The 20,296-nt window shown below is 48.8% G+C and overlaps 2 protein-coding genes across 2 annotated transcripts; one reads left to right on the top strand and one right to left on the bottom strand.

Annotated features, from left to right (window-relative positions):
- Positions 1–1,697: 1,697 nt before the first annotated feature.
- Positions 1,698–15,525, top strand: LPCAT3 (lysophosphatidylcholine acyltransferase 3). The gene is given in 14 exon segments (XM_032098806.1): positions 1,698–1,739; positions 1,741–1,894; positions 10,235–10,342; positions 10,453–10,559; positions 10,710–10,803; positions 10,887–10,924; positions 11,781–11,959; positions 12,367–12,475; positions 13,161–13,247; positions 13,531–13,697; positions 14,295–14,442; positions 14,975–15,133; positions 15,253–15,379; positions 15,490–15,525. Coding segments are annotated over 13 exon segments (1,509 nt in total). The 3' UTR covers positions 15,370–15,379; positions 15,490–15,525.
- A 148-nt stretch (positions 15,526–15,673) lies between these two features.
- Positions 15,674–20,131, bottom strand: EMG1 (EMG1 N1-specific pseudouridine methyltransferase). The gene is made up of 6 exons (XM_032098807.1): positions 19,967–20,131; positions 19,775–19,876; positions 19,334–19,475; positions 18,915–18,973; positions 17,149–17,298; positions 15,674–16,371 (listed from the first exon to the last, which is right to left on the bottom strand). The coding sequence occupies exons 1-6, from the start codon at positions 20,096–20,098 to the stop codon at positions 16,258–16,260; spliced, it is 699 nt and encodes a 232-aa protein (XP_031954698.1). The 5' UTR covers positions 20,099–20,131; the 3' UTR covers positions 15,674–16,257.
- Positions 20,132–20,296: the final 165 nt, after the last annotated feature.

Below are 20,296 nucleotides of genomic sequence, written 5' to 3'. Positions count from 1 at the left end.
TTTCGGAGTAGAAGGCCAGGATCTCCCCTTCTTTACACACTTTCTTATTCCCCAGAACAAGAGAGGTGTGACCCAACTGGAGAGGGCCCAGTGGATAGGTGACTAGAGCTTTGATACTGAGAAATCTGGATTTGTTTAGCCTGGAAAAGAGAAGGGCAGGGAGAGGCAAGGTCTTTAGCCTGGTCCCCTAAGTAAATGAGGTCCGTGTGGCCATGCTGCCTGTCAGTCCCTCTCCCAGTCAGATTTGACAAGAAATGGGATCTAATAGGTGGTGGTGCTGCTACTTTAAGAGTGGTGATAAGGAGGATGGACCAGGATAAAGAGGATGATTCAGCACTGGTTCAGGAGCCCAGGAAGGCTGGGAGCTCTCCAACCATGAAAATGTACAGCAATTACCCAGGCAATGCCCTGAGCAAATGGCTCCAGCTTTGAGTCCTGCTTGTGAGCTGCAGTTTGGATCGGAGAACTCCAGAGGTCTCTTTTTATGTGAACCTTTGTGCGAGCCTGTGTTTGTCCCTTCATCTGAGTTTCTCCAACCAAGTGATCCAGCAGGGAAATGGTAGCACAAACAAAGGAAGAGGATCACATCCATTGCACCTGAAACTTCAGCTGAGGAGAACTTGGGGTGCACTCATAGACAGCTGCATGAAGGGACACACCTAAGGGAAGGCCATCCATTATGAGGATTCTATGTGGACCCAGCTGCTGAGTGACTAGAGAGTCACAGAATCCCAGAATCGTTTGAGCTGGAAGGAACCTCCAGTCATCCAGTCCAAGCCCCCTGCCAAGACAGGGTCACCTAGAGCAAGTGACACAGGAATGCATCCACCTTGTTTTGAATGTCTCCAGAGAGGGAGACTCCACAGCCTCCCTGGGCAGCCTGTTCAGTGCTCTGCCACCCTCAATGTAAAGCAGCTCTTAGTCGTGGAGGTGGAACTTCTTGTAGTTTAGTTTATGGCCGCTGCTCCTTGCCCTGCTGCTGGGCACCACTGCTACTGTGCCTGCCACTGTGGCACACAGAGTCGGGTGTCACAGGTGCAGGGCAAAGCACAGGCGCTGCCTTAACGCCGGTGTGGGAAGCAGATCCCTTCAGGCCACATGAGCCAAGCACGGGGGTTCTGTCCTCTGTGAGCCAGCGGGACCTGGCAGAGTTGGGGAAGCTCAAGCAGCGCCCTGAGCTGAAGGTGAGGCCAAGGCTGGGGCCAAGACCAGGGACGGGGCTGTGGCCGAGGCCACGACTGAGGTCAAGGTGAAAGCCACTGCCAGTACCCAGGGCCCAGACCCAAAGCCAGGAAGCAGAGTTAGACTCAGACCCAGAGTTAGACCTAGACTCAGACCCAGACCCAGACCCAGACCCAGACCCAGACCCAGACCCAGACCTTGGCGGCGGCCCAAGCGCCGCCCGCCCTCCCCGCGCGCGCCTCGTGTCCGCGAATAACCCCCGGCCCGCCCCGCCGCTCTCCTGTCCCGCCGCAGCCAATCGGGAGCCGCGTCCCGCCCCGCCCTCCCGGCCCCGCCCCCGCGGGCCCCCGGCCCCGCCCCCGGCGGCGGCTCCGCCAATCATTGGCCGGCGGGGCCGGCCCGCGTCACCGCCCACTCGCGGGTAACCTTTGCCTTAGTGCGCGCAGGGCCCTGCCCCGCTGCCACCGCTGCCCAATCGCAGGCGCCGCGGGGCGGGGCCGGCCGCGCCGCAGCCAATGGGCGCGCAGGGGGCCGCGCGCGGTGCGGGGGCCGCCGTGGCTGGTGCCGCTGCCGGGTTCGGGGCGCGACCGGCCAGTGGGGCGGCCGGCGGGGAAGATGGCGGTGGCGGGGTCCGGCTGGAGCCTGGCGCGGCTGGCCGAGGCCCTGGGCTCGTCGGAGCAGGCGCTGCGCCTCATCCTGTCCATCCTCATGGGTAAGGCAGGGCGGGGGGCGACGGGGCTGGCGACCCGGGCGGGGCTCCGCGCCCGCCGTGGGAACGGGCGACCCCTCCGCTCCGCCGCCGTGCCGCGTTGCGCGGGGGGGGCCGGGGCCGGGCATCGCCTCGCCGGCGCGGAGCCGCACCTGTGCCAGCGCCGCCGCGCCAGGCCACGTGTGCGCGCCGAGCCGGCGGGCGAGATCCCGCCGCCACCGGCACCGCCCGGGCAGCTCGGGAAGTGCCCCGCAGCAGCTTTCCGGGGCGAGCCCCCCGCCGTCCCGGTGCAGAGGGGGAGCCCGCTCGGTTTCCCCGCAGGAGGTCGGGGTGCGGTTCTGGCAGGCCGCCTGTGGAAGCGGGGCAAGGAGAAGCCCGGGGTGCCTGCGAAAGACCCCGGTTTGGGTCCGTGTTCTGGGCTCGAGAACTTTGTTTGCGATTGTCCCGTGAGTGGCCGGTGATGCGTGTGCGTCCAGTGCCCCGTAAGCGTGTGTCCGGAGGGATGTCCGCCCGGGAATCTCCACAGCCCCTCACGTGTTGTCCCGTCCGAGTGCAGGGACGTCACTGCCCGGGGACATCACCAGTGTCTGCGGCGGTGGTGGCACTGTGAGGGAGTGAGTGGCGTGTCGTCACGGGCACTACCAGGTGGGGTGAGCTAAACCTTCCAGCTCAGTGCCCGGAGAACTGGGGTGATGTCCTGTGCTCCACCTGCAGCGCGAAGCGTATTGCAAAACACACGGTGCCTGCGCTTATGTAAACATGAAATACTTAAGTCCCATGCGAAATGCTTAAGGCAGGGCTAGAGTTGTGATGTGGGCTGGCGATTGAGGGGGAGGTTTTAGCTCCCAAAACATTAATTCAAGTGTATGTATACATGCTATCTGCCAAAATCTCTGCGGATGCTCAGGGAAACTTTGGGTTGTGAAAGCATTTGGTGGTGTAGTCACCTAGCAGAAAAGAAATACAAGCTTTCCTCTGAACCTGAAAGTATATTTGAAGTGATACAGCCACTACTGTGTCATCTGTCAAAATAAAGTTGCTTTGGCTAAGTAGAAGTACGATATTTTTAAAGGAAATGCAAGCAAGAAGAACTGTGTCACTTCATAACCATGGTCTGCACCAGACTTATTTCTGCCTGATTTAGTTTATGATGTGTGAGATCAAACTGAGCAAAACATTCTTCCCGTGAAGGGTAGATGCAGGAGACTGAACTATCATTTTGAACTCAATGTAGAAGTTAGTTAAACCGAACTTCTGTAAAGAAAAAAATGAAGTAATAGGAAACATACAGGACATGCACACATGCCAGCATTAATTAGTCTAGCAGCTCCCCACTGCTGAACGGGATAAGTCCTGCTTTCCTTTCTCCCACTTCTCTCTCTGGTCCTTTAATTGTGATCTGATTGAATTTACTTGCTTGGCAGAAACCTAAACCAGAAAAAGCAGATTGTTCACTACAAGGTTAGCCACCCAGATCCGCCAAGGGACCAGTCTAACAAGTGCTGATGCAGAAAAAGTCCTAGAAAGCGTGTGTGGAGGCAGACACAGCAGAGAGATGGCTCTGCAGAATGCACCTTGATCATACTCTCTGAGTTGCTTCTTGCTAGCAGTAAGTTGGGACACGACATTGGAAGGGTGTTTCCTACTCAGTGTCTTATGGGTGAACACCACCACTTCTTTGATATGAACAGCAGATAACTATTGTCCTAATGATGATAAGAGCTGCCTGCTGCAGCCAGTAGATTAAGGAAGCGTGAGACTCCTGTGTGCTGTAACAAATGTTCCATGTGCAGTGTTGACAATAAGCCACTGAGGTACCACAGTGTCCCTGCCCGAGGTAGGCCACTATCTGTTTTGCAAAGTCTCAACGGATCTTTAGAATTTGTATTCAAATTCTGGGGATCAGGTTCTAGAAAACCACTCACGTCTGTCCCCTGCATACCTCAAATGGATGTACCAAACTAGGAGGCTGGAGCTGCACATTTCCCTGTCCTTCCTCCCTAGCTCAGTATCTTCTGATTACATGCAGGGGAAGGCATAACTTCAGACAGAAGGCTTCAGGGCATGCAGAACAGCCTGGCCTGTAGTTTGGCACTCTTGCAGGTCCTGCAGGTTGAACCACTCAGGCAGAGAGGACTGCCCCCAGCTCTCCTGCTTAATGGATGGGTGGTGGTAAAGCATTATACCATTACTTTAAAAGGAAGGGCCAAACACTACTCCAGAGCAACGTGAGAGGAGAGTGAGAGGAGTTCCTTAGCCCAGCACAAAGAAATGTTCGTTTAATTGCAGCTTAGTTTACAGTCCTTTTAAGCTCATTGGTAATGCAGCTAGTGCCAATGACCACTTCATAGGATGGCATGGGGTATAAATAAAAGGCATTTCTAGAAGCTGGAAGTGGCAGTAGGACAGACAAAGTATGGCTTTTTGTTCACTTCCTACATTTCAGGTGTTTACATAGATTCCGGAAGAGAACTGTTTTTGTTGGCTGCAGCTAATACTGCTGAATTATTTCAGAACAAGGCCATGAGGATGAAGCATGGTTCCAAAGATGGACTAAAAAGTTGTTGCTTATTTCTTCCTCTGTGATGCAGTTTGCCATCTACACGGTGCAGTTTTACTGTGACAACAGTTTCTAGGGTGTCACTTTCAGATCACCACAAACCGGTAAAAATAGTCTTCTGAAAAACAGGAAGAATCACAAAGGACTTTTTGACTTCTTACATTAATTTCTGGAGAAAGCTGAATTATTGTTGAAAAAATAGTCTGAATTTACTATCTTGATTCAGAATAAGTGTTCGCTTAGTAATGATCTGAACTAACCAAAAGAGGTCATTTAAAACTGTTGGCATTCTGACATGACTGAAAAAAAATTAAATACAGGAGAGAACAAGAGAATGAGAAAGGAGGAAGGAAGAACATCCAAGAACTAAAACTGGAGTAGTCCTAAAGAGCACCACGTTGTTTCAGTGAACAAGTAACGGCACATTGCTGAGCAAATTATGGGGATCACAGCTTTGTCTTTAAATCAGAGACAGGTTTATACATGCTGCAGTTTTGAAGCAGAGAATATAACTACAACAGAGTCCCTTACCCGGATTGTACAAGATGAAAAACTTGCTGCAGACTTCCCCTACATAAAAATTTGCATAGACTGCCTTTGAAGAAATTAGTCTGCAATTCGGCAGCAGTATCAACAGGAGGAATACCTGAAGCACAGTTCTGGACCCTGCCACTATAGAAATTGTGGTATGTCAGTACACTAATGTCTGTCAATCATATGAGAATGTCTTTGAGAGATGAAGTCTAGTTTGCATTCTTCAGTAGGTCTAGGGCCCAGTGTTCCCACTGGAGCTGCTCCGGTGGTGTGAAGGAGATAGCAGGGTTTCTGTGCTGCTGCTCCTGTCCTCACATGAGAGGGGACAGATTTCTTCCCTGCTGTCACTGCTCAAGGCATAAGCCAAGATACAGGAGGCCTTATGGCACTGTGTGTTTAATGCTTTATGTTGCTCGTGTTCCTTGCATGGCTGTACGATCCCGAAGAATTAAAGCTATTTATCTGACCGTAATATTACACAGTGCCTTGTGAGCTACCTGCATAATATGGAGGGGGGCCAACATGCTGTTTACAGCCCTGAGCCAGAAATGACCCTGCTGGTTTGCCCAGACCTGCCAGGAAAAGCATTGGGAAAGTGTTCCCTCATCCACAGACATAGCAGGGACCTGCAGAAAGTAACACATTCTTACTCAATAGGTGCCAGAAGCCTATTCCTTCACTCACAAGTTGTCTTATCTGCTTCTCTTCTACCTCTCATCAATTTTTTTTACATGCTCTGCTTCATGCTCCCTGCATCCTGAAGATTTTTTGGGCTCAGTGAAATTCTTCCTGTGGTCACCCAAAGCTGCTGGCTTATCCCAAATCAAGTTGCCAGCTGGTCAGCCAAGCAAGAACCTTATAGCAGGGCCCGTGAACAACTGATTCTGGTGGGTAAGAGATGGGAAAAGTTTTAAGAGGCAGCACTGTCCTGTCATAAACCAGCCCTGTCACAGAGCACTCTTGTGCTGCCTTGTTTAAGCTCCTAACTTCAAGTACATCTTACTCCTTAAATAATAAAAAAATAGAGGGAGTTGTGTAATGCTGCACACTGCCTGTGTCTACATTAGCAAGAAAAATGGTGCCGTAGGAGCGGACCTATAGAGCAGACTTGCCTGTGGGTTTTGAGCATTTACTCTGAATTTGCCTCAGCCAGGTCATACACACTGAGCACCCATTGTCTGGGGTGTGTTTTCAGTTCAGTTTCGTGTGAAGAGAGCCCTGTTCACATGCTTTGAGACAGTTCTGTCATGCAAACTAAAGCGCCATAAGTGGACTTTCAAAGTAAACTCCTGAGCTGAATTAAAATATTCATGTTTATGCACCCGGTGTTAAACAAGGTGTGGCACTTTTGCGGTGTTAGAAACATAAAGGAATAACTTTGAAGTCAAAATATTAGGTCAGGCTGATATTTTAACACTTTTTTTTTCCTGTTGTCCCCTTCCTTTTAGTTTTAGCATTCTTATAAAAAAATGGAGACAATTGCCCTGCTGGATGTTAACAAAGGAGGAGTTAACTGTTCAGCAAAAGGGAGAAGAGGAAAGATAGAGGTATTGGCTTGAAGATGAAACAGAGCTAACGCATATAAAAGGGGAAATAAAGGGAGCAGAGATGAAAAGAATGTTTCTGGAATTCTTATTTGCAGCTTTATCTCTGGAAAAAGAGAAGCATCTTAATCACCCAGTCCAGAAGATGGCAAACTTGACAGCACTGTTTTTGCTTGGGATTAGTAGAACTTTTCTCCAGCCTAATCCACCTTCTTGATGATTTAACTTCTTTTGCTCAATTAGATTGTTGTATCTGTGGACAACCTGGGCTTTGTGCAGTGGCCCATTACTCTCCCAAATGGCTGTGGCCACCAAGCTGAGCTTTTTCTTAACCAGAGATCATCCTCTTGTTCCTGTGAATTAAAAAAAAAAATTATTCTCAGTTGCCAAGAGGCAAAACCCAACTGTGTGTGCAGACTGTTTCTCAGCTCCGTGGTGCGTAGGGAAGAATGACTTTGGATCAGAGGTTCCCTGCTGTTTTCTCCAGGAGTATTACAGCCGCTTCCCACCTTGGTCCACTCTGCTCAGGGAGCTGTGAAAGGGGAGTTTGGCAGAGTGGGAGCTGCTGGGCAGAGCCTCTTGGCAGCAGGGACTCTTGTCCTGTTGCTCTGAATGGCAGAAGCAAAGCAGCGCAGCGTCCTGCTGCTGGCATATCCAAAGGGGACATCAAGCTTGCCAGAAGGCAACCATAATTCCAGAAGCTGCTGTGCTAGTTCAGGCTGCTTCAGGGACATGGTAGTGGGGCAGGAGTACTGGTGGTGTTACCAGTAGAAATTGTTTGTTATTTAATAGATAGTTTAAGAGTGTTCGAAAGGGCACAGGCCACATCAGAATGACCACTGCTACTCAGTATCCACTGCCATTTGGGGATTAAAGTTTGTATCTGCAGTGTGTAAATGGCCCGGCTATAAACCAGATAGTTATCTGGTTTATAGCTAGATAAGCTATAAACTATAACCACATAGTTATCTCATGCAGGAAAGCTGTAGGTAAATTGCACTCCAGAGTACAAACAAATTACTCTGGATATCAGAAGAATTTAGGCTGATGTTGTGACCTTTGAGCTGGAACAGCAGCCACGTAGCGCAAGGCCACGCTTTAAGTTTGTGATTTCTAGAAACGTAGATACAGTGTGTATTAGTAGCTTTTTATTTGCAAGGGTTCATAATTCTTTTTCCTTCAGAGCAGCGTTACCCCCAGACTATGACATGAGCTCCTGTGTAGAGCTAAAAAGGAACACGGCTGACAAGTGAGACAGGTGTCTGAAAGAGTAGGAACACTAGCTACATTATAGTATTCAGTCATACTTTAATTATTTCTATAGAAATGGCTAGAGGGAAAAAAATTGATAGAAATTGACTGTTTTCCAAAATATTAGTGATTTTTGAGAGAGTGGGAGACCCTTTAAAATGTAGGTTTAAAACTATGCGTGTTGATGAACAGCAATAAATTGTGCTTTGCCTGTATTTCTGATCTGATTTTTCTCCCCTTTGCTCAGAAGGGGGAAACATTTTTCCACAGTAAACCTCAGATTTCTAACTTTTGATCTAGTCTGATAGTAAAACTTCATATTTATTTTACCACTTTCCATTTCTCAAAGCCAGTTCTTCCTATGTTTATTAAACTTCAGCAGGAAAATTGGCTCGTGAACAAAGAATCCCCATTTGTATGTTTCTGAGTAAAAGGCCAGTAGAAGATACTACTTTTTTTTCTTTTTTTCCTAAGTCATGTGAATTGCTCTAATTCTTTGAGTTACTCCCGTATCCCCAGAGAGCTCATGAGAGGAACTCTCTTTGCCAATTCCCTCTTTCCCCCTCAGCTGGTGTTCAGGGCAGCAATGAGGGGGAATGGGACAGAAGTGTGCTGTGTAAAAAGTGTGGAAGAGCGGGACGGGAGAGGGATGGCTTGGGTAAGGCATTTTGTAGGGGGGTTTGGAGCCACTGTTTTGGAAGGGGAGAGCAGGGCTGGATGTGCAGGAGGGAGGTTGCCAGGCTCTGGGAGCGGAGGGCCATGGTATGTGGGGCTGGCCAGAAAGCAGCCTGTGGCATGGAAACCGGTGTGGGACACAAAAGGAGGAAGGAACAGCAACAAGGAGGCAGGGAAAACCAAAAGAGGGGTGGCAGGAGGCTGAGGAAATGGGGAGCAGCAGCTGGGTTTCAGGAGGCAGTAGGTACACATCTGGACACACTAGAACATGGTGCCCTCCAGGATCTAGAAAGGAGCCCAAAAGTCCCCAGCTCCAGGGCTCCCTCCCAAGGGATTTGCAGGGACAGAGAGGACCTTAAAATGGTTCCAGCCTGTTATCACTGACAGACTGCCAGACATGTACTTTACATAACGTGACAGAGTTTCTCATTTCCTCTCACAGTAGTGACTAGACTTGGCCTTGCTTGTTGGAAGCCTTCCATCCATCATACACTTCTCAGCAGAATGTGCATTTCATCACCTTTTATTACTGCTCCCTATAAAACATGACCACCTCCTGCCACTACTACTCCATTAGTGCAGGTAGCAGAGCTCTATCCACTGCTGCTGCTTTCAGCTAGGATGATAAGTAGTATGGATGCCAGTATTGTGGTATGTGTTGAATTTCCCCTTTTTTTGAGCAGGGTAAGAGACAGGCTTGCAAAATAAAGCAGTAAAGTTACAAAATGCCAGAATTAAAGTGGCTTCTGGTATCCCAGTTCAGCACCTTGTGCACATGCCTTGAGAAACACTGTATTGCACATACAGACGTGAGGTGGGCAACGCTTCCTGTGCCACTGTGTATTAAGACATATTATATTTACTGTCTAATACGTGGCAATGTTGACTGCATGCTTTGTGAACCTCACCTAGACAACAGAATTTAATTGAATTGTGGTGTTCTGTGTGATGCTTCTCATTGTACTACCAGAGTGCTTCACAAATGTTTGCTTCTCACTTGAGCCACAGATGAATAATCTGGAGGCATTCCTAACTTAGACTAGGAGTTACCTCGCACAAAATGCAAGGAAAAAACCCCTTCCACTTTTTTTAGCTGCTCCATATGAAATGCTTCTGACTGATTTTTTTTTTCCAAAAATACTACATGCGTAGTACCAGTGGATTTTAGTTACAGCTTTGTGTACCCAGTACTTCACAAATCAGATGCAAATCCGAAGATGTAGAGTTAGAAAAGCTAGAGTATCTTACTGGAGGTTACCTGAGGAGTTCTGAAATTAAAGCTGAAAGAACTCATTGAAGTGGGAGTGGGACTGATTTTTTTGGACACTGTAATGGTATTGACCATAGAGTTTCTCCCTCCCTCCCCCCCCCCCTTTTTCTTTTAAATCTAGTTTCTTGCCATATTCATTGTATTTCTCACAGAATTTGGAAATGAATCAGAGGGTGAAGTCCGATTCATGTATTTTAGCATTATCCATCTCATACATTGAATGAGGCCAGAAACTGTAATCCTGTAATTTTTTGCACTTCAATGTCAGTTTTACTGTAATTATGTTCCTGTTAAAAGTATTTTCTTCTGTACAGAGTAATTCATCTGGAGTCTGTCTCCCAAGATGCAAACACAGTATCAGGAATTAATACCATGGCCTGGGTTGATAATGTATCATGTAAAGTACATGTTTCTAATGACATGTTCAAGAAGGCTGTAGTTTGGTTCCTGACAAATACTTGTCTAAACTTATTTACAACTCTTCCTTTTTTTTTCCCCCCTCTACTCAGGATATCCTTTTGCCTTGTTCCAGCGCTATTTCCTCTTCCAGAAGGAGCCCTACCTCGTTCATCTCTACAATGTGTTCACAGGACTGTCAATTGCTTACTTCAATTTTGGTAAGATGAGTTTGGGAAGAGAGAGCTGCCTGGCCCAGGGCATGCTGCAATTTGGAAGGACCTATAAATGTAATTTCTATTTCTTATCTCTCTCTTTTTCCTGCCCACAGGGATGCAGTTTTTTCATTCCCTGATATGTGTCCTAATCCAGTTCCTCATACTGAGACTAATGGGTCGCACAATCACTGCCGTCATCACCACATTCCTCTTTCAGATGGTAAATCCTCTTCCCTACTCCCTGGGTTTGTAGAAGGGAGGCCTCTGTTCAGTTTTGCACTTCAGTAGCAACTGTGGGTGGAAAAGTGGAGGCAGATAAAAACCAGCTGGAGGAATTAGTTTGAATAACTGAAACAATGGTTTCTTTCAGACATACCTTATGGCTGGATATTACTTCACAGCCACAGAGCATTATGACATCAAGTGGACAATGCCACATTGTGTCTTGACACTTAAGTTGATTGGTGAGTGACACCTCTCTTCTCTCTCTTGCACTCTGCAAGCTGTGCCCATCCCAGGGCTTCAAGTCACTGTTTCTCACCTCTAGGTCTGGCCATCGATTACTATGATGGAGGAAAAGATCCGGTGAGTTAGACATCATTTCTCCATCATTCCATGCTGTCCATGCTAGAGATCAGAAAATGAAGTTCAAAGGATGTGAGTTAGCAAGCTGCATTGTTAGGTAAAAGCCACAGCTGAGAGGGGAGCTTCTGTGAGAGTCTGAGGGCACTGAATTCTAGAGTGGAATGAAATCATTTGGAACAGAGACAATAGTGATTAGAGATGGACAGAAGTTGTTTCAATGGTTGTCCTTTACCATTCGTTAGGACCCCATTTCTAGAGCAGATGAAACAGAGAAGTTGCACAGCACAGCTTGTGGGAGAGGGCACTACACTTGCTACAGTCTCAATCCTGCTTCAAGTACCTGCATTCCCCATCTCCTCTTTGAGGCCTGACCAAGTCTGTAGCATCCATGGAATCACTGCTGACTGCAAGAGAATGAGGTCAAGCTGAAACTTCCTAAGCTGAAGCTTGAAGTACTTACAGACAATTTTTGCATCAAGAAGTAGGAATTGTAGCACGATAAGGTCTTGGGAGAGTACATGAAATTGCAGTCAGAGACTGGAATAGGTCAGATACAGTGCTTCTGCTATGCCTACTCTGCTGCCAGGGATGCATGTCAGTAGATCCCTTCCATGTTTGGAGCTTATTTGGGAATAGAGATCTGTGCAAATGGCCTCAACCCTGGATCTTGTTGCTGTTTAGAGGAGGTGGGGATAGAGAGGGCTGGGGAGAGGAATGGATGTGAAGTACAAAGTGTAAAGTTCCGTGTCCATGGGGAGCAAGAACTGGGACCAGTAAGGAGGCAGGCTGAGGACATAACATCCAGAGCTAGTATGAAACCCCTGGGATGATGTTAATGCCACTCCCTTTGGTGCAGGAGTTCCTGACCCCTGAGCAGCGGCAATTTGCTGTCCGGGGAGTTCCTACCTTGCTGGAGGTCTCAGGATTCTCCTATTTCTATGGTGCCTTCATGGTTGGGCCTCAGTTCTCCATGACAGACTATCAGAAACTGGCAAGGGGTGAGATGACTGACGTTCCAGGCCAGAGACCCAATAGGTAATACAAAGCTGCTTAGCTTCTCCCCTTCCTACGATCCTAGAATGCTGAATCCTCCACGTTCCCTGCAGCAGACTGCCTTCTTACCTGGACACAGAAGTGCTGTGACCACAAGTGATTTATGAGACCAAGCAGTCTTTCAAAAGTTGCTCGTAACTCTGCTTAATGTCCCAGCATTGTTCCAGGGCATGAACATCAACAACCATCTGACATCTTTAGCACAGACTCGGTTCCAACCTGGTGATGTTTGCATCCCAGCTTCCAAATGGAGGCAGCTGCTGCAGTGGAATGTGGTGACTCCCTATCGTTGTCTCCCCTACCTCCTCCTCTCCACCTGTTTTTAAACCTATGGGTTTGATCATCTCTTCCCAAGGCATTTCTTTGACCTTCATATTTTTCTTTCTCAGTTTCGTGCCTGCTCTCAAGCGCCTGAGCCTGGGTCTCTTGTTTCTAGTAACCTACACCTTGTCCAGCCTGTACATCTCTGATGAATACCTCACCTCAGATGACTATATGGTATGTATTCACTTGGCCCTGTGGGATGTGGAAGAATTCCCCTTCTCTGGGGGGCTCTGGATCTACAAGAGTGGATTTTTTTTTTCTTTTTTTTTATTTTTGCCTCAGTTCAAAAATAAGTTGGCAACTAGTGATAAGCTTTTCCACAGCTGATTTGGCTTTATTGCCTGTCCTGTGGATTCCATCTGATGCAGAACAGGAATGTGTTAAGCAGAACTGAAACAAATGAAAACTTTTACAAATAGATAATGGATCTTACATGCTACTGTTGGTTTTGGAAATGTAACATATGTGCTTTATGACCTTTTAATGACCTTCCATTTAACCATTACATGCAAAGAACCTCACTAGAGTAACTTGTAAGGCTCACCAGAATCTTTGAGGTTCTTGGAAAACTCCTAACAAATAATTTCTACCTGCAGATTATCAGCATTTCTGTGTAAATTCCACTGTGATTTTGCTAATCCTGGAGTCTTCCCAAACTCTACCTATTTCAGTACAGCCAAATATTACCAAAGGAAGGAGAATGATGTGTAAGTTTGCAACTGGCAGCCCAGTCCATATGTATTAACACATACACATCAGATTATAACAAAAGACAGTGATGAGATCCCACTTCCTTGTGTCATTATGGCCACTCAACTCCAGGTTTTATTTTTATTCTGTTTCACTCTTATCTCTGCAGGAGAAGCCTTTCTGGTTCCGTTGTGGTTACATATTGATCTGGGGCAAAATAATACTCTACAAATACGTAACTTGCTGGCTCGTTACGGTGAGTCTAGATGTCGTTCCAGAAGCAAAAGACAAATGAATAAAGGTCCAAGCCTCTTGGACTTAGCACTAAATGGAAGAAATCCATTGGAGATCAGTGCAGGTCAGTTCAGCTTGCTCCAAGTTAGCAAAGGCTAGCTAACTAAAAGGCAGTTTTTAATCCATTTGTTCCATCTCTAGTGATGCTCTCAACACAGTGAAGTGTCAGCACTTCCTAAGCTCTGCTTCTCCAGCAAAAAAAGGGCAGTATTTTCATCTTACCTTTCTTGTGCATTTTTTGATAGGAAGGTGTCTGCATCCTTGCTGGTCTGGGGTACAATGGCAAAGACCAGAATGGAAAGCCTTTGTGGAATGCCTGTGCCAACATGAAGGTCTGGCTGTATGAGACAACACCTTTGTTCACAGGGACCATTGCTTCTTTCAACATCAACACCAATGCTTGGGTGGCCCGGTGAGTAGGACAAAATTCCCCTTCTGTAATGGCTCAGTTCTGTTCTGTCAGCAGAACCAAGACCCTAGGCTGAGCGGGAGCATTCGAGGAAGAATCTGCCGGTTTTCAGTTTGTGCACCTTCTTCCATGTTTTGCTGCTGTGCCCTTAGAAACAGGTTATTGGGTTACTGGGTTAGAGAGATCTTTTAATCCACCTGGAAGGGCAGTTCATTAATAAAGGCAAGCAGTTGATGGCAGCAGAGACTAGAATAGGACTACAGTGAGCCCCTGCGGCTGCCTGCCTGCTCAGCCAGCCACAGAGCTGCTCTGACAGCTGCTTCCTGCATCATGGCTCGTGGTGCTCCCCATGCCAAACTCAGAGGGTTTTGGTTCAGCACTTGCTGGGACACACAGCTAAATTGTATGTAATGACCCCCTTCTTCTCCTTATAGCTGGGATTTCTTTAAGACTGTTCTGATGTAGGTTTTGCCCTGGTCATGCTGTTCCTGTCACCTCAGAGTGCACAGAGGCATTGGGTGCCCTGGGCCCTGCATCCCTGACGCAGCCAGGGGAGGGCAGACGATAACCTGGAAGCACTTTGTTTCTTTTCTGCTCTAGCTACATCTTCAAGCGCCTGAAGTTCCTGGGCAACAAACTGCTGTCCCAGGCACTGGCCCTGTTCTTCCTGGCCATTTGGCACGGGCTACACTCTGGCTACCTGGTGTGCTTTCAGATGGAGCTGCTTATAGTCATCGTGGAAAGACAGGTGCGCTTTGTCTGACTTACCAGAACGCAGGGAACCTGTGTTAGCCTTTCCCCCTGAGTCTGGAAACTGCCACACTGAAGGATTCACTTGGATTAAATATGAAAAATAACTGCTCGCTTTGGAATTGGTTTTCAAGCATGGCAGGGTTTTGTTCTCAAGAGTTCAGTAGGTTGCTGCCTTCTGCGTGGGCAAACCATAAATAGATTGCAGAAGCTGACAGGGAGAAAAGTGGAAAACTTGGCATACGAGCAGAGGGCAGCTGAAGTGCTTGGCAGCTGGAAAGACTGGAGGACAAGCACATGAGCTGAATGCCTCTGTTAATCTCCAGTACTAAGAGAATAATATCCCTTATTAAAATGTATTTTCTTAATTGAAACTTTGGCCAGGACAGGGTATTTAGCTACTTTTTTTGACTAGCTGCTTACTAAAACACATTTTACACAGCTGTATAGAGAACTTTGACTCCAGAGCCTGCATATACAGCCACAGGACATCCAACTGTTGAGAATTCTACTTTTTTTCTTTCAATTAGGTCATGAACCTTGTTCGGGACAGTCCTTTCCTAAGCACGTTGGCCTCCATCACTGTCTTGCGGCCCATCTTCTATGTGCTGCAGCAGACTAATCACTGGATGTTTATGGGTTACTCCCTGGTGCCATTTTGCCTTTTCACCTGGGACAAATGGATGAAGGTACTTAGTAGCCACAAACAGATGACCCCACGTGGTCAATCCTGTTCCCTCCATCACCTCTCCTGTGTTCTTGGCTTAGAGCTGGCTGCTGATCCCGAACCTTGCCTTTCTCTTCACAGGTGTACAGGTCTATTTATTTCTGCGGCCACGTGTTGTTCTTCACCTTACTGCTGGTGTTGCCTTACATTCGCAGATTAATTGTGCCACGAAAAGAAAAGCTAAAAAGAGCAGAGTAACAGCCAAAAGGTAAGGCTGGGAGAGACCAGGAGGTGAAGTGGGACAGCAATGCTGCAGCCCAAGGCGAAAGGCAAACATCAAACCAACCAAAGCTAATCTAGGGCTCCTCTGTTTTTCAGATTGTACCACCTGTGCATTCGTAGGAGTTGATTTAACACTCCGGAAGCAAAGCATCACCTGCCAAGTTTGCTGTGTTGAAGTATGACTTTTTTTCAACGCAAGGAGGGGGAAGGAGAAAGCACAGGGTCAGAGGCCCAAAAGGAGGGGATCCGAGCAAGCCTCCTTGAGACTCTCCACCTTCTGTCTGTTGCCTTATCTCTGCCACCCTGCGGCCGGCACTCATCTCTCCGCTGATACCAGATGATTGTACCACACTCACGGCAGGTGCTGCGTTGGATTGGAGCCACCTTCTGACTTTTCTACGTTTGTCATCTAAGATAAAAATTGCTCCTGGTCTTTTTAACGTCGCCTTCAGCTCCTTTCCTCTTGGGTGCCTCGGTGTGGGAGTGTGAGCTGTCACATGCCACCGAGCAAGGCGATTCTACAGGACCGAGTGACACCAGGGTGAGCAGGGCACAGCTAAGAATTCCAGTTCTGTGACAAATTTGGGCCAAGTCCCTGCTATAAGGGGATCCATCCTGCCCACATATGAAAAATGAGAAAGTAAAATTCACAAGTGCTTTTTAACCAAAAAAGGTACCTTTAATTAGGAGGAAAAAGGGTCATTGGGGCAGTCTGTTTAAAGTCTCGTTGCTTCAGAAGCTGCAAGGATGAAGTTGAAGTCTTTTCCAGGAGCCCAAGGTTGCACCAGGTCCACACCCAAGTTAAAGAGCCTTTCCAGAATGTGAAGTCACTGTACACAAGTCCATCATGACAGCAGCACCAGCTCATACTACTCCCCACACTTCCTCAAAGGCAGTAGTAATTTTAGCACATGTCAGGGCAGCAGAGAGGGGATAGTTGCTGATGGAGACCATCTTTTCTGTATAGTCAACACTGACCTGCGAGAAGAGGGGGAGAAAAATAGAAAAAACAAAATAACCAAGTTGCACAAAGTTTTCACTGAGCCCCGTCTCCATTAGTACAGGAAAGACAAGGAGCCACCAGAGAGGGTCCAGCAGAGGCTAGAAAGATGATTAGGACACTGAACCATCTCTCTTATGAGGAGAGACTGGAGGGCCTGTTTCATCTCAGGAAGAGAAGACTGAGGGGGGATCTCATTAACGCTCATAAATATCTCAAGGGTGGGCGCCAAGAGGACGGTGCCAGACTCCTTCCTGTGGTGCCCGGCGATAGGGCGAGGAGCAGTGGCCATAAACTAAAACACACGAAGCTTCACCAAAACGGGAGGAAGAACTTCTTAATGATGAGGATGGCAGAACACTGGAACAAGCTGTCCAGGGAGGTTGTGGAGTCTCCCTCTCTGGGAGACATTCAAAATCCACCTGGACATGTTCCTGTGTCACCTGCTCCAGGTGACCCTGCCTTGGCAGGGGTTTGGATTAGATGACCTCCAGAGATCCCTTCCAACCCTAACAACTGCAGAGGCACAGCATTTCTCCAACAGAGAAACTGCTAGCCTTCACTAATGCGCTCCCTGGGGAGGGAGAACAGTCCCAAGCATTGCAGTTTTGGACCTTTTTTTGACAAGCCTACGGGGAATAACAGGGGGCTGGGTGGGGGGCAAACCAAGCCAAAAAAAGGGCAGATAAAACCTCCATACTCAGAACAAGACTGAAACCTTTTTACAACCCCAGATAAGGCATACACACACTTACCGACCCGTGGGCAAAAGCTCCCACCACAATGACAACTGGCTCCGCTGCAGGAACCAGCTCACGCAGGTCCGACACCTGTGACGCTGCGAAAGAGGTACCAATCTTCATACAGCCCACAGGCAGATGGTCGCTGACTGGGTTTTTAATCACCTACAGAAAGCAGAAAGTTAAAAGGGGTGTAGAGGTAACAGACCTCACATAGCTAGATCCATTGTTTGCTAAAAACAACAAGCAAAAAATTCATCAGCTGGTTGCAGGCTGCATCAGGAGCTCATGAGTGGTGCATCTGGAGCAGTCCGTCCTCATTGTCCCTGGTATTTACAAAATACAGTGGCAGTGTCATTCCACAACCAACATTACCTACACAATTCAACATTACAGACTGTCCTCACCCAAAAATCAAATCCTCTTGAGGTACATACCCTGTTTCCCCATCCCCCTGCATTCCCCACCAAGTACACCGAGGTCCTTGAGCAAAACCAATCCTGGATGGGTTGGCCTTTGCTTGAGGCTCAGTCATGGCAGATATGCCCAGGATACAGGTGATGGAGAGGTAGATGAATCTTGGCTGTGGGGAGCAGTGGAATGAGTGGTCTCCCCATGACCAGCAGTGCAATTTCTGAAAATCAAAGAAGTCCACGAGACCTTCTCCGAGTGCCAGTAGGCAGTGTGGAATAGCCAGGAGAAGCTGAGGCACAGCACTGCTCCCAGGAAGAGCATCCCAAACACCACCTTCTCCTGCAAAGGAGCCATAAAGTACACACTGGACCGCAGCAGGGTCAGGGATCCCCCGGCAGAGGGACACAACAAACCCCAGCAGGTGTGTCCAGACGTTGTCAGTCTTGGTGTGTATCCAGAATATGCTCTTGAAGCAGGCACAGAAGAAGGGCAAGGGGGACCTTTAGGTATCTTTGTCTCGGCTGGCAAACAGGCTGCTGTTGGGATTTAAAACCACTCTCCTTCTTTGGGGAATCTGGATTTTCCAGAAGACAGTTACAAAACACATTTAAGCCTTGATCAGTTCTTGATGATTAGTTCTTCTTCGCATCTGGGAGTCTTGCTGCTGTCTGAGGAGCGGTGCAGTGAGGTCCTGCTCCAGCCCAGCAGCTCCTTGTTCTGGGACGTTCCTCGAGCCAGGTTCATGAGAGCCCTGTGCGGAAAAGGCTGTAAAGGCTGCTCCTTGTCTCTCCCTGCCTGCTGACCCGTGTCCTCAGGCAGATCCACAGGCTGGGGCCAAGCGCTCTCTGCCAAGATGACATCGCCATCACCTTCCTCAGGCTGCTGATTTTCTGGCATTTCCAGCAACAAGGGTAGTTCTTCCATGAATCTGGTATTGTGATAAACCCTTTGTCCCTGTGGTTTATCCAGTCTTTCCCTCTGTGACTGCAGAGGCTGTTCAAGTTAATCACACCTTCGTTTCCACCTCTCTCTGCCATTTTAAAAGCTGTACCCAAAAAGCGTCAATGCCCAGGCATGGTAGTCAGGCTCATGGGAGCAAACAGATCCCTCAGCTCCAAAGACAGCAGTGTTTGGGGCTTCTTTCCTGCAGCAGCAGCTCCTACAGCACATGCTAGCCACGTAGGATGTGGGAGAGCCCCCCTGAAACCAGGACCCCCAGCCATGATGTGATGGGGTAGAGTAGCAACCACACCCACAACCAGGACCCCCAACCAAAAAAACACCTCCCCCCCACCAAAAAAAAAATCCCTCCTACCTCACTGTTAGAATGTTGCAACATTAGCTGTGAACAGTTACAGAATATTTACCTTCAGCAGTTTCTGAGGCCCATCAGCTGCTCTAACGCTGAGCTTATGCAGCAGTTGAACTGGCAAAGAGAAAACAAGAAAAAAAGCACTTCAGCTGTGTGTTCAATTTGCTCGAGGAATCCCATGCTTTGCCTGAGCTGAGGTACACAAAAAGCCCACTTTTAGAGTTCCCATCACAGTCTGAAACAACTTATTTTGCTGACAGCACAATCTCCTGCAGGCACTCCCCACTGTGCTAAGGAACACACAGCTGGGGAATGCATTCTGGAACATCACAGAAAGAGGCTTTCGCTTCTCTGCTCTTTTCTCACTTTCACATTTTAAGGTTGGTGCCAATTTTTGACTTTTCCCGAAGCTCCTCCAATCCTGACCACCTTCCTGCATTATTCTATAGCTGGTGCAAAGTTTGAATCACTTACCCATAAGACCACAGAACCGATCAAAAGTTCTTGGGATTCTGGTTTGGGGATTGACTTCAATTAGAACATTCTTCTTGGTATGAATATAAACCTGCAGGAGACCAGCCCGATTCAGGGGGCTGTCCATGAGCATCAGGAGACTCTGAAATTGAAAAGCACACGGTACTGGAAACAGAAAGGCACAAGAGAGAGAATTCTAGAGAAAATTGCAGGTTAGCCCCCACAAATGCAGAAGGGACCGATGCTGAGGCTGAAAGCTCATCCAGCATCGGGAGTTCTACTGTAATGCTGAGAAATCAAGCCCAGATTCAAACAGCGAATAAACCTAAAAGCCACGAACGTAGCGGGGAAGGCCAAACTCGTCCCCGGGCTCCAGCGGCAGAAGCGGATCCCCAGATCCGAGGGACGATCGCCCGAGTCACCTGCCGGGCTCCCGGGTACCTGGTGGGTGATGTCAGGCCGAACCTCCCCGGGGTCCCGGCCGTTCCGCAGCAGCAGTGCCTTGTGCTTGTCGCAGTTGAGCAGCTCGAACGTTTTCCCCACCTACGGCCAAAGCACGGACAAGTGAGCGGGGAGCGAGGGCATCCGCGGCGCGCTCGGACCCGCCCCGACCTTCCCCCCCACCACCCGCACCTTCACGGTCTCCAGACTCGCCCCCTCCAGCACGACCAGGAGCCGCCGCTGCCCGCGGGGCCGCTTGGCCTCCAGCGCACGCCCTTCATCCTCCTCCTGCGCGTCCCCACGTGGCCGCCTGGGCGCCGCCATTTTGTCACGCGACCCCGCCGGCCCCGCCCCGGCCCCGCCCTTCCCGCCGCGGCCACCCAAGATGGCGCCGGGGCGCGCCCTCTATCTGGCTCCGGCCGGACCCGCTTCCGGAGCGCCGCAGCCGCCGCGCCGGAAGGCGGGTGCTGGGGGCGGGAAGGGGCAGCGGGGGCGCTCCCGGCGCCGCGGTTTCCCGCCGGA

This window comes from Corvus moneduloides, chromosome 2 (genome assembly GCF_009650955.1).
Source record: "Corvus moneduloides isolate bCorMon1 chromosome 2, bCorMon1.pri, whole genome shotgun sequence".
Taxonomy (NCBI): Eukaryota; Metazoa; Chordata; class Aves; order Passeriformes; family Corvidae; genus Corvus; species Corvus moneduloides.
The sequence above is the reverse complement of the archived record's forward strand: the minus strand, read 5'-3'. Positions and strand labels throughout refer to the sequence as shown.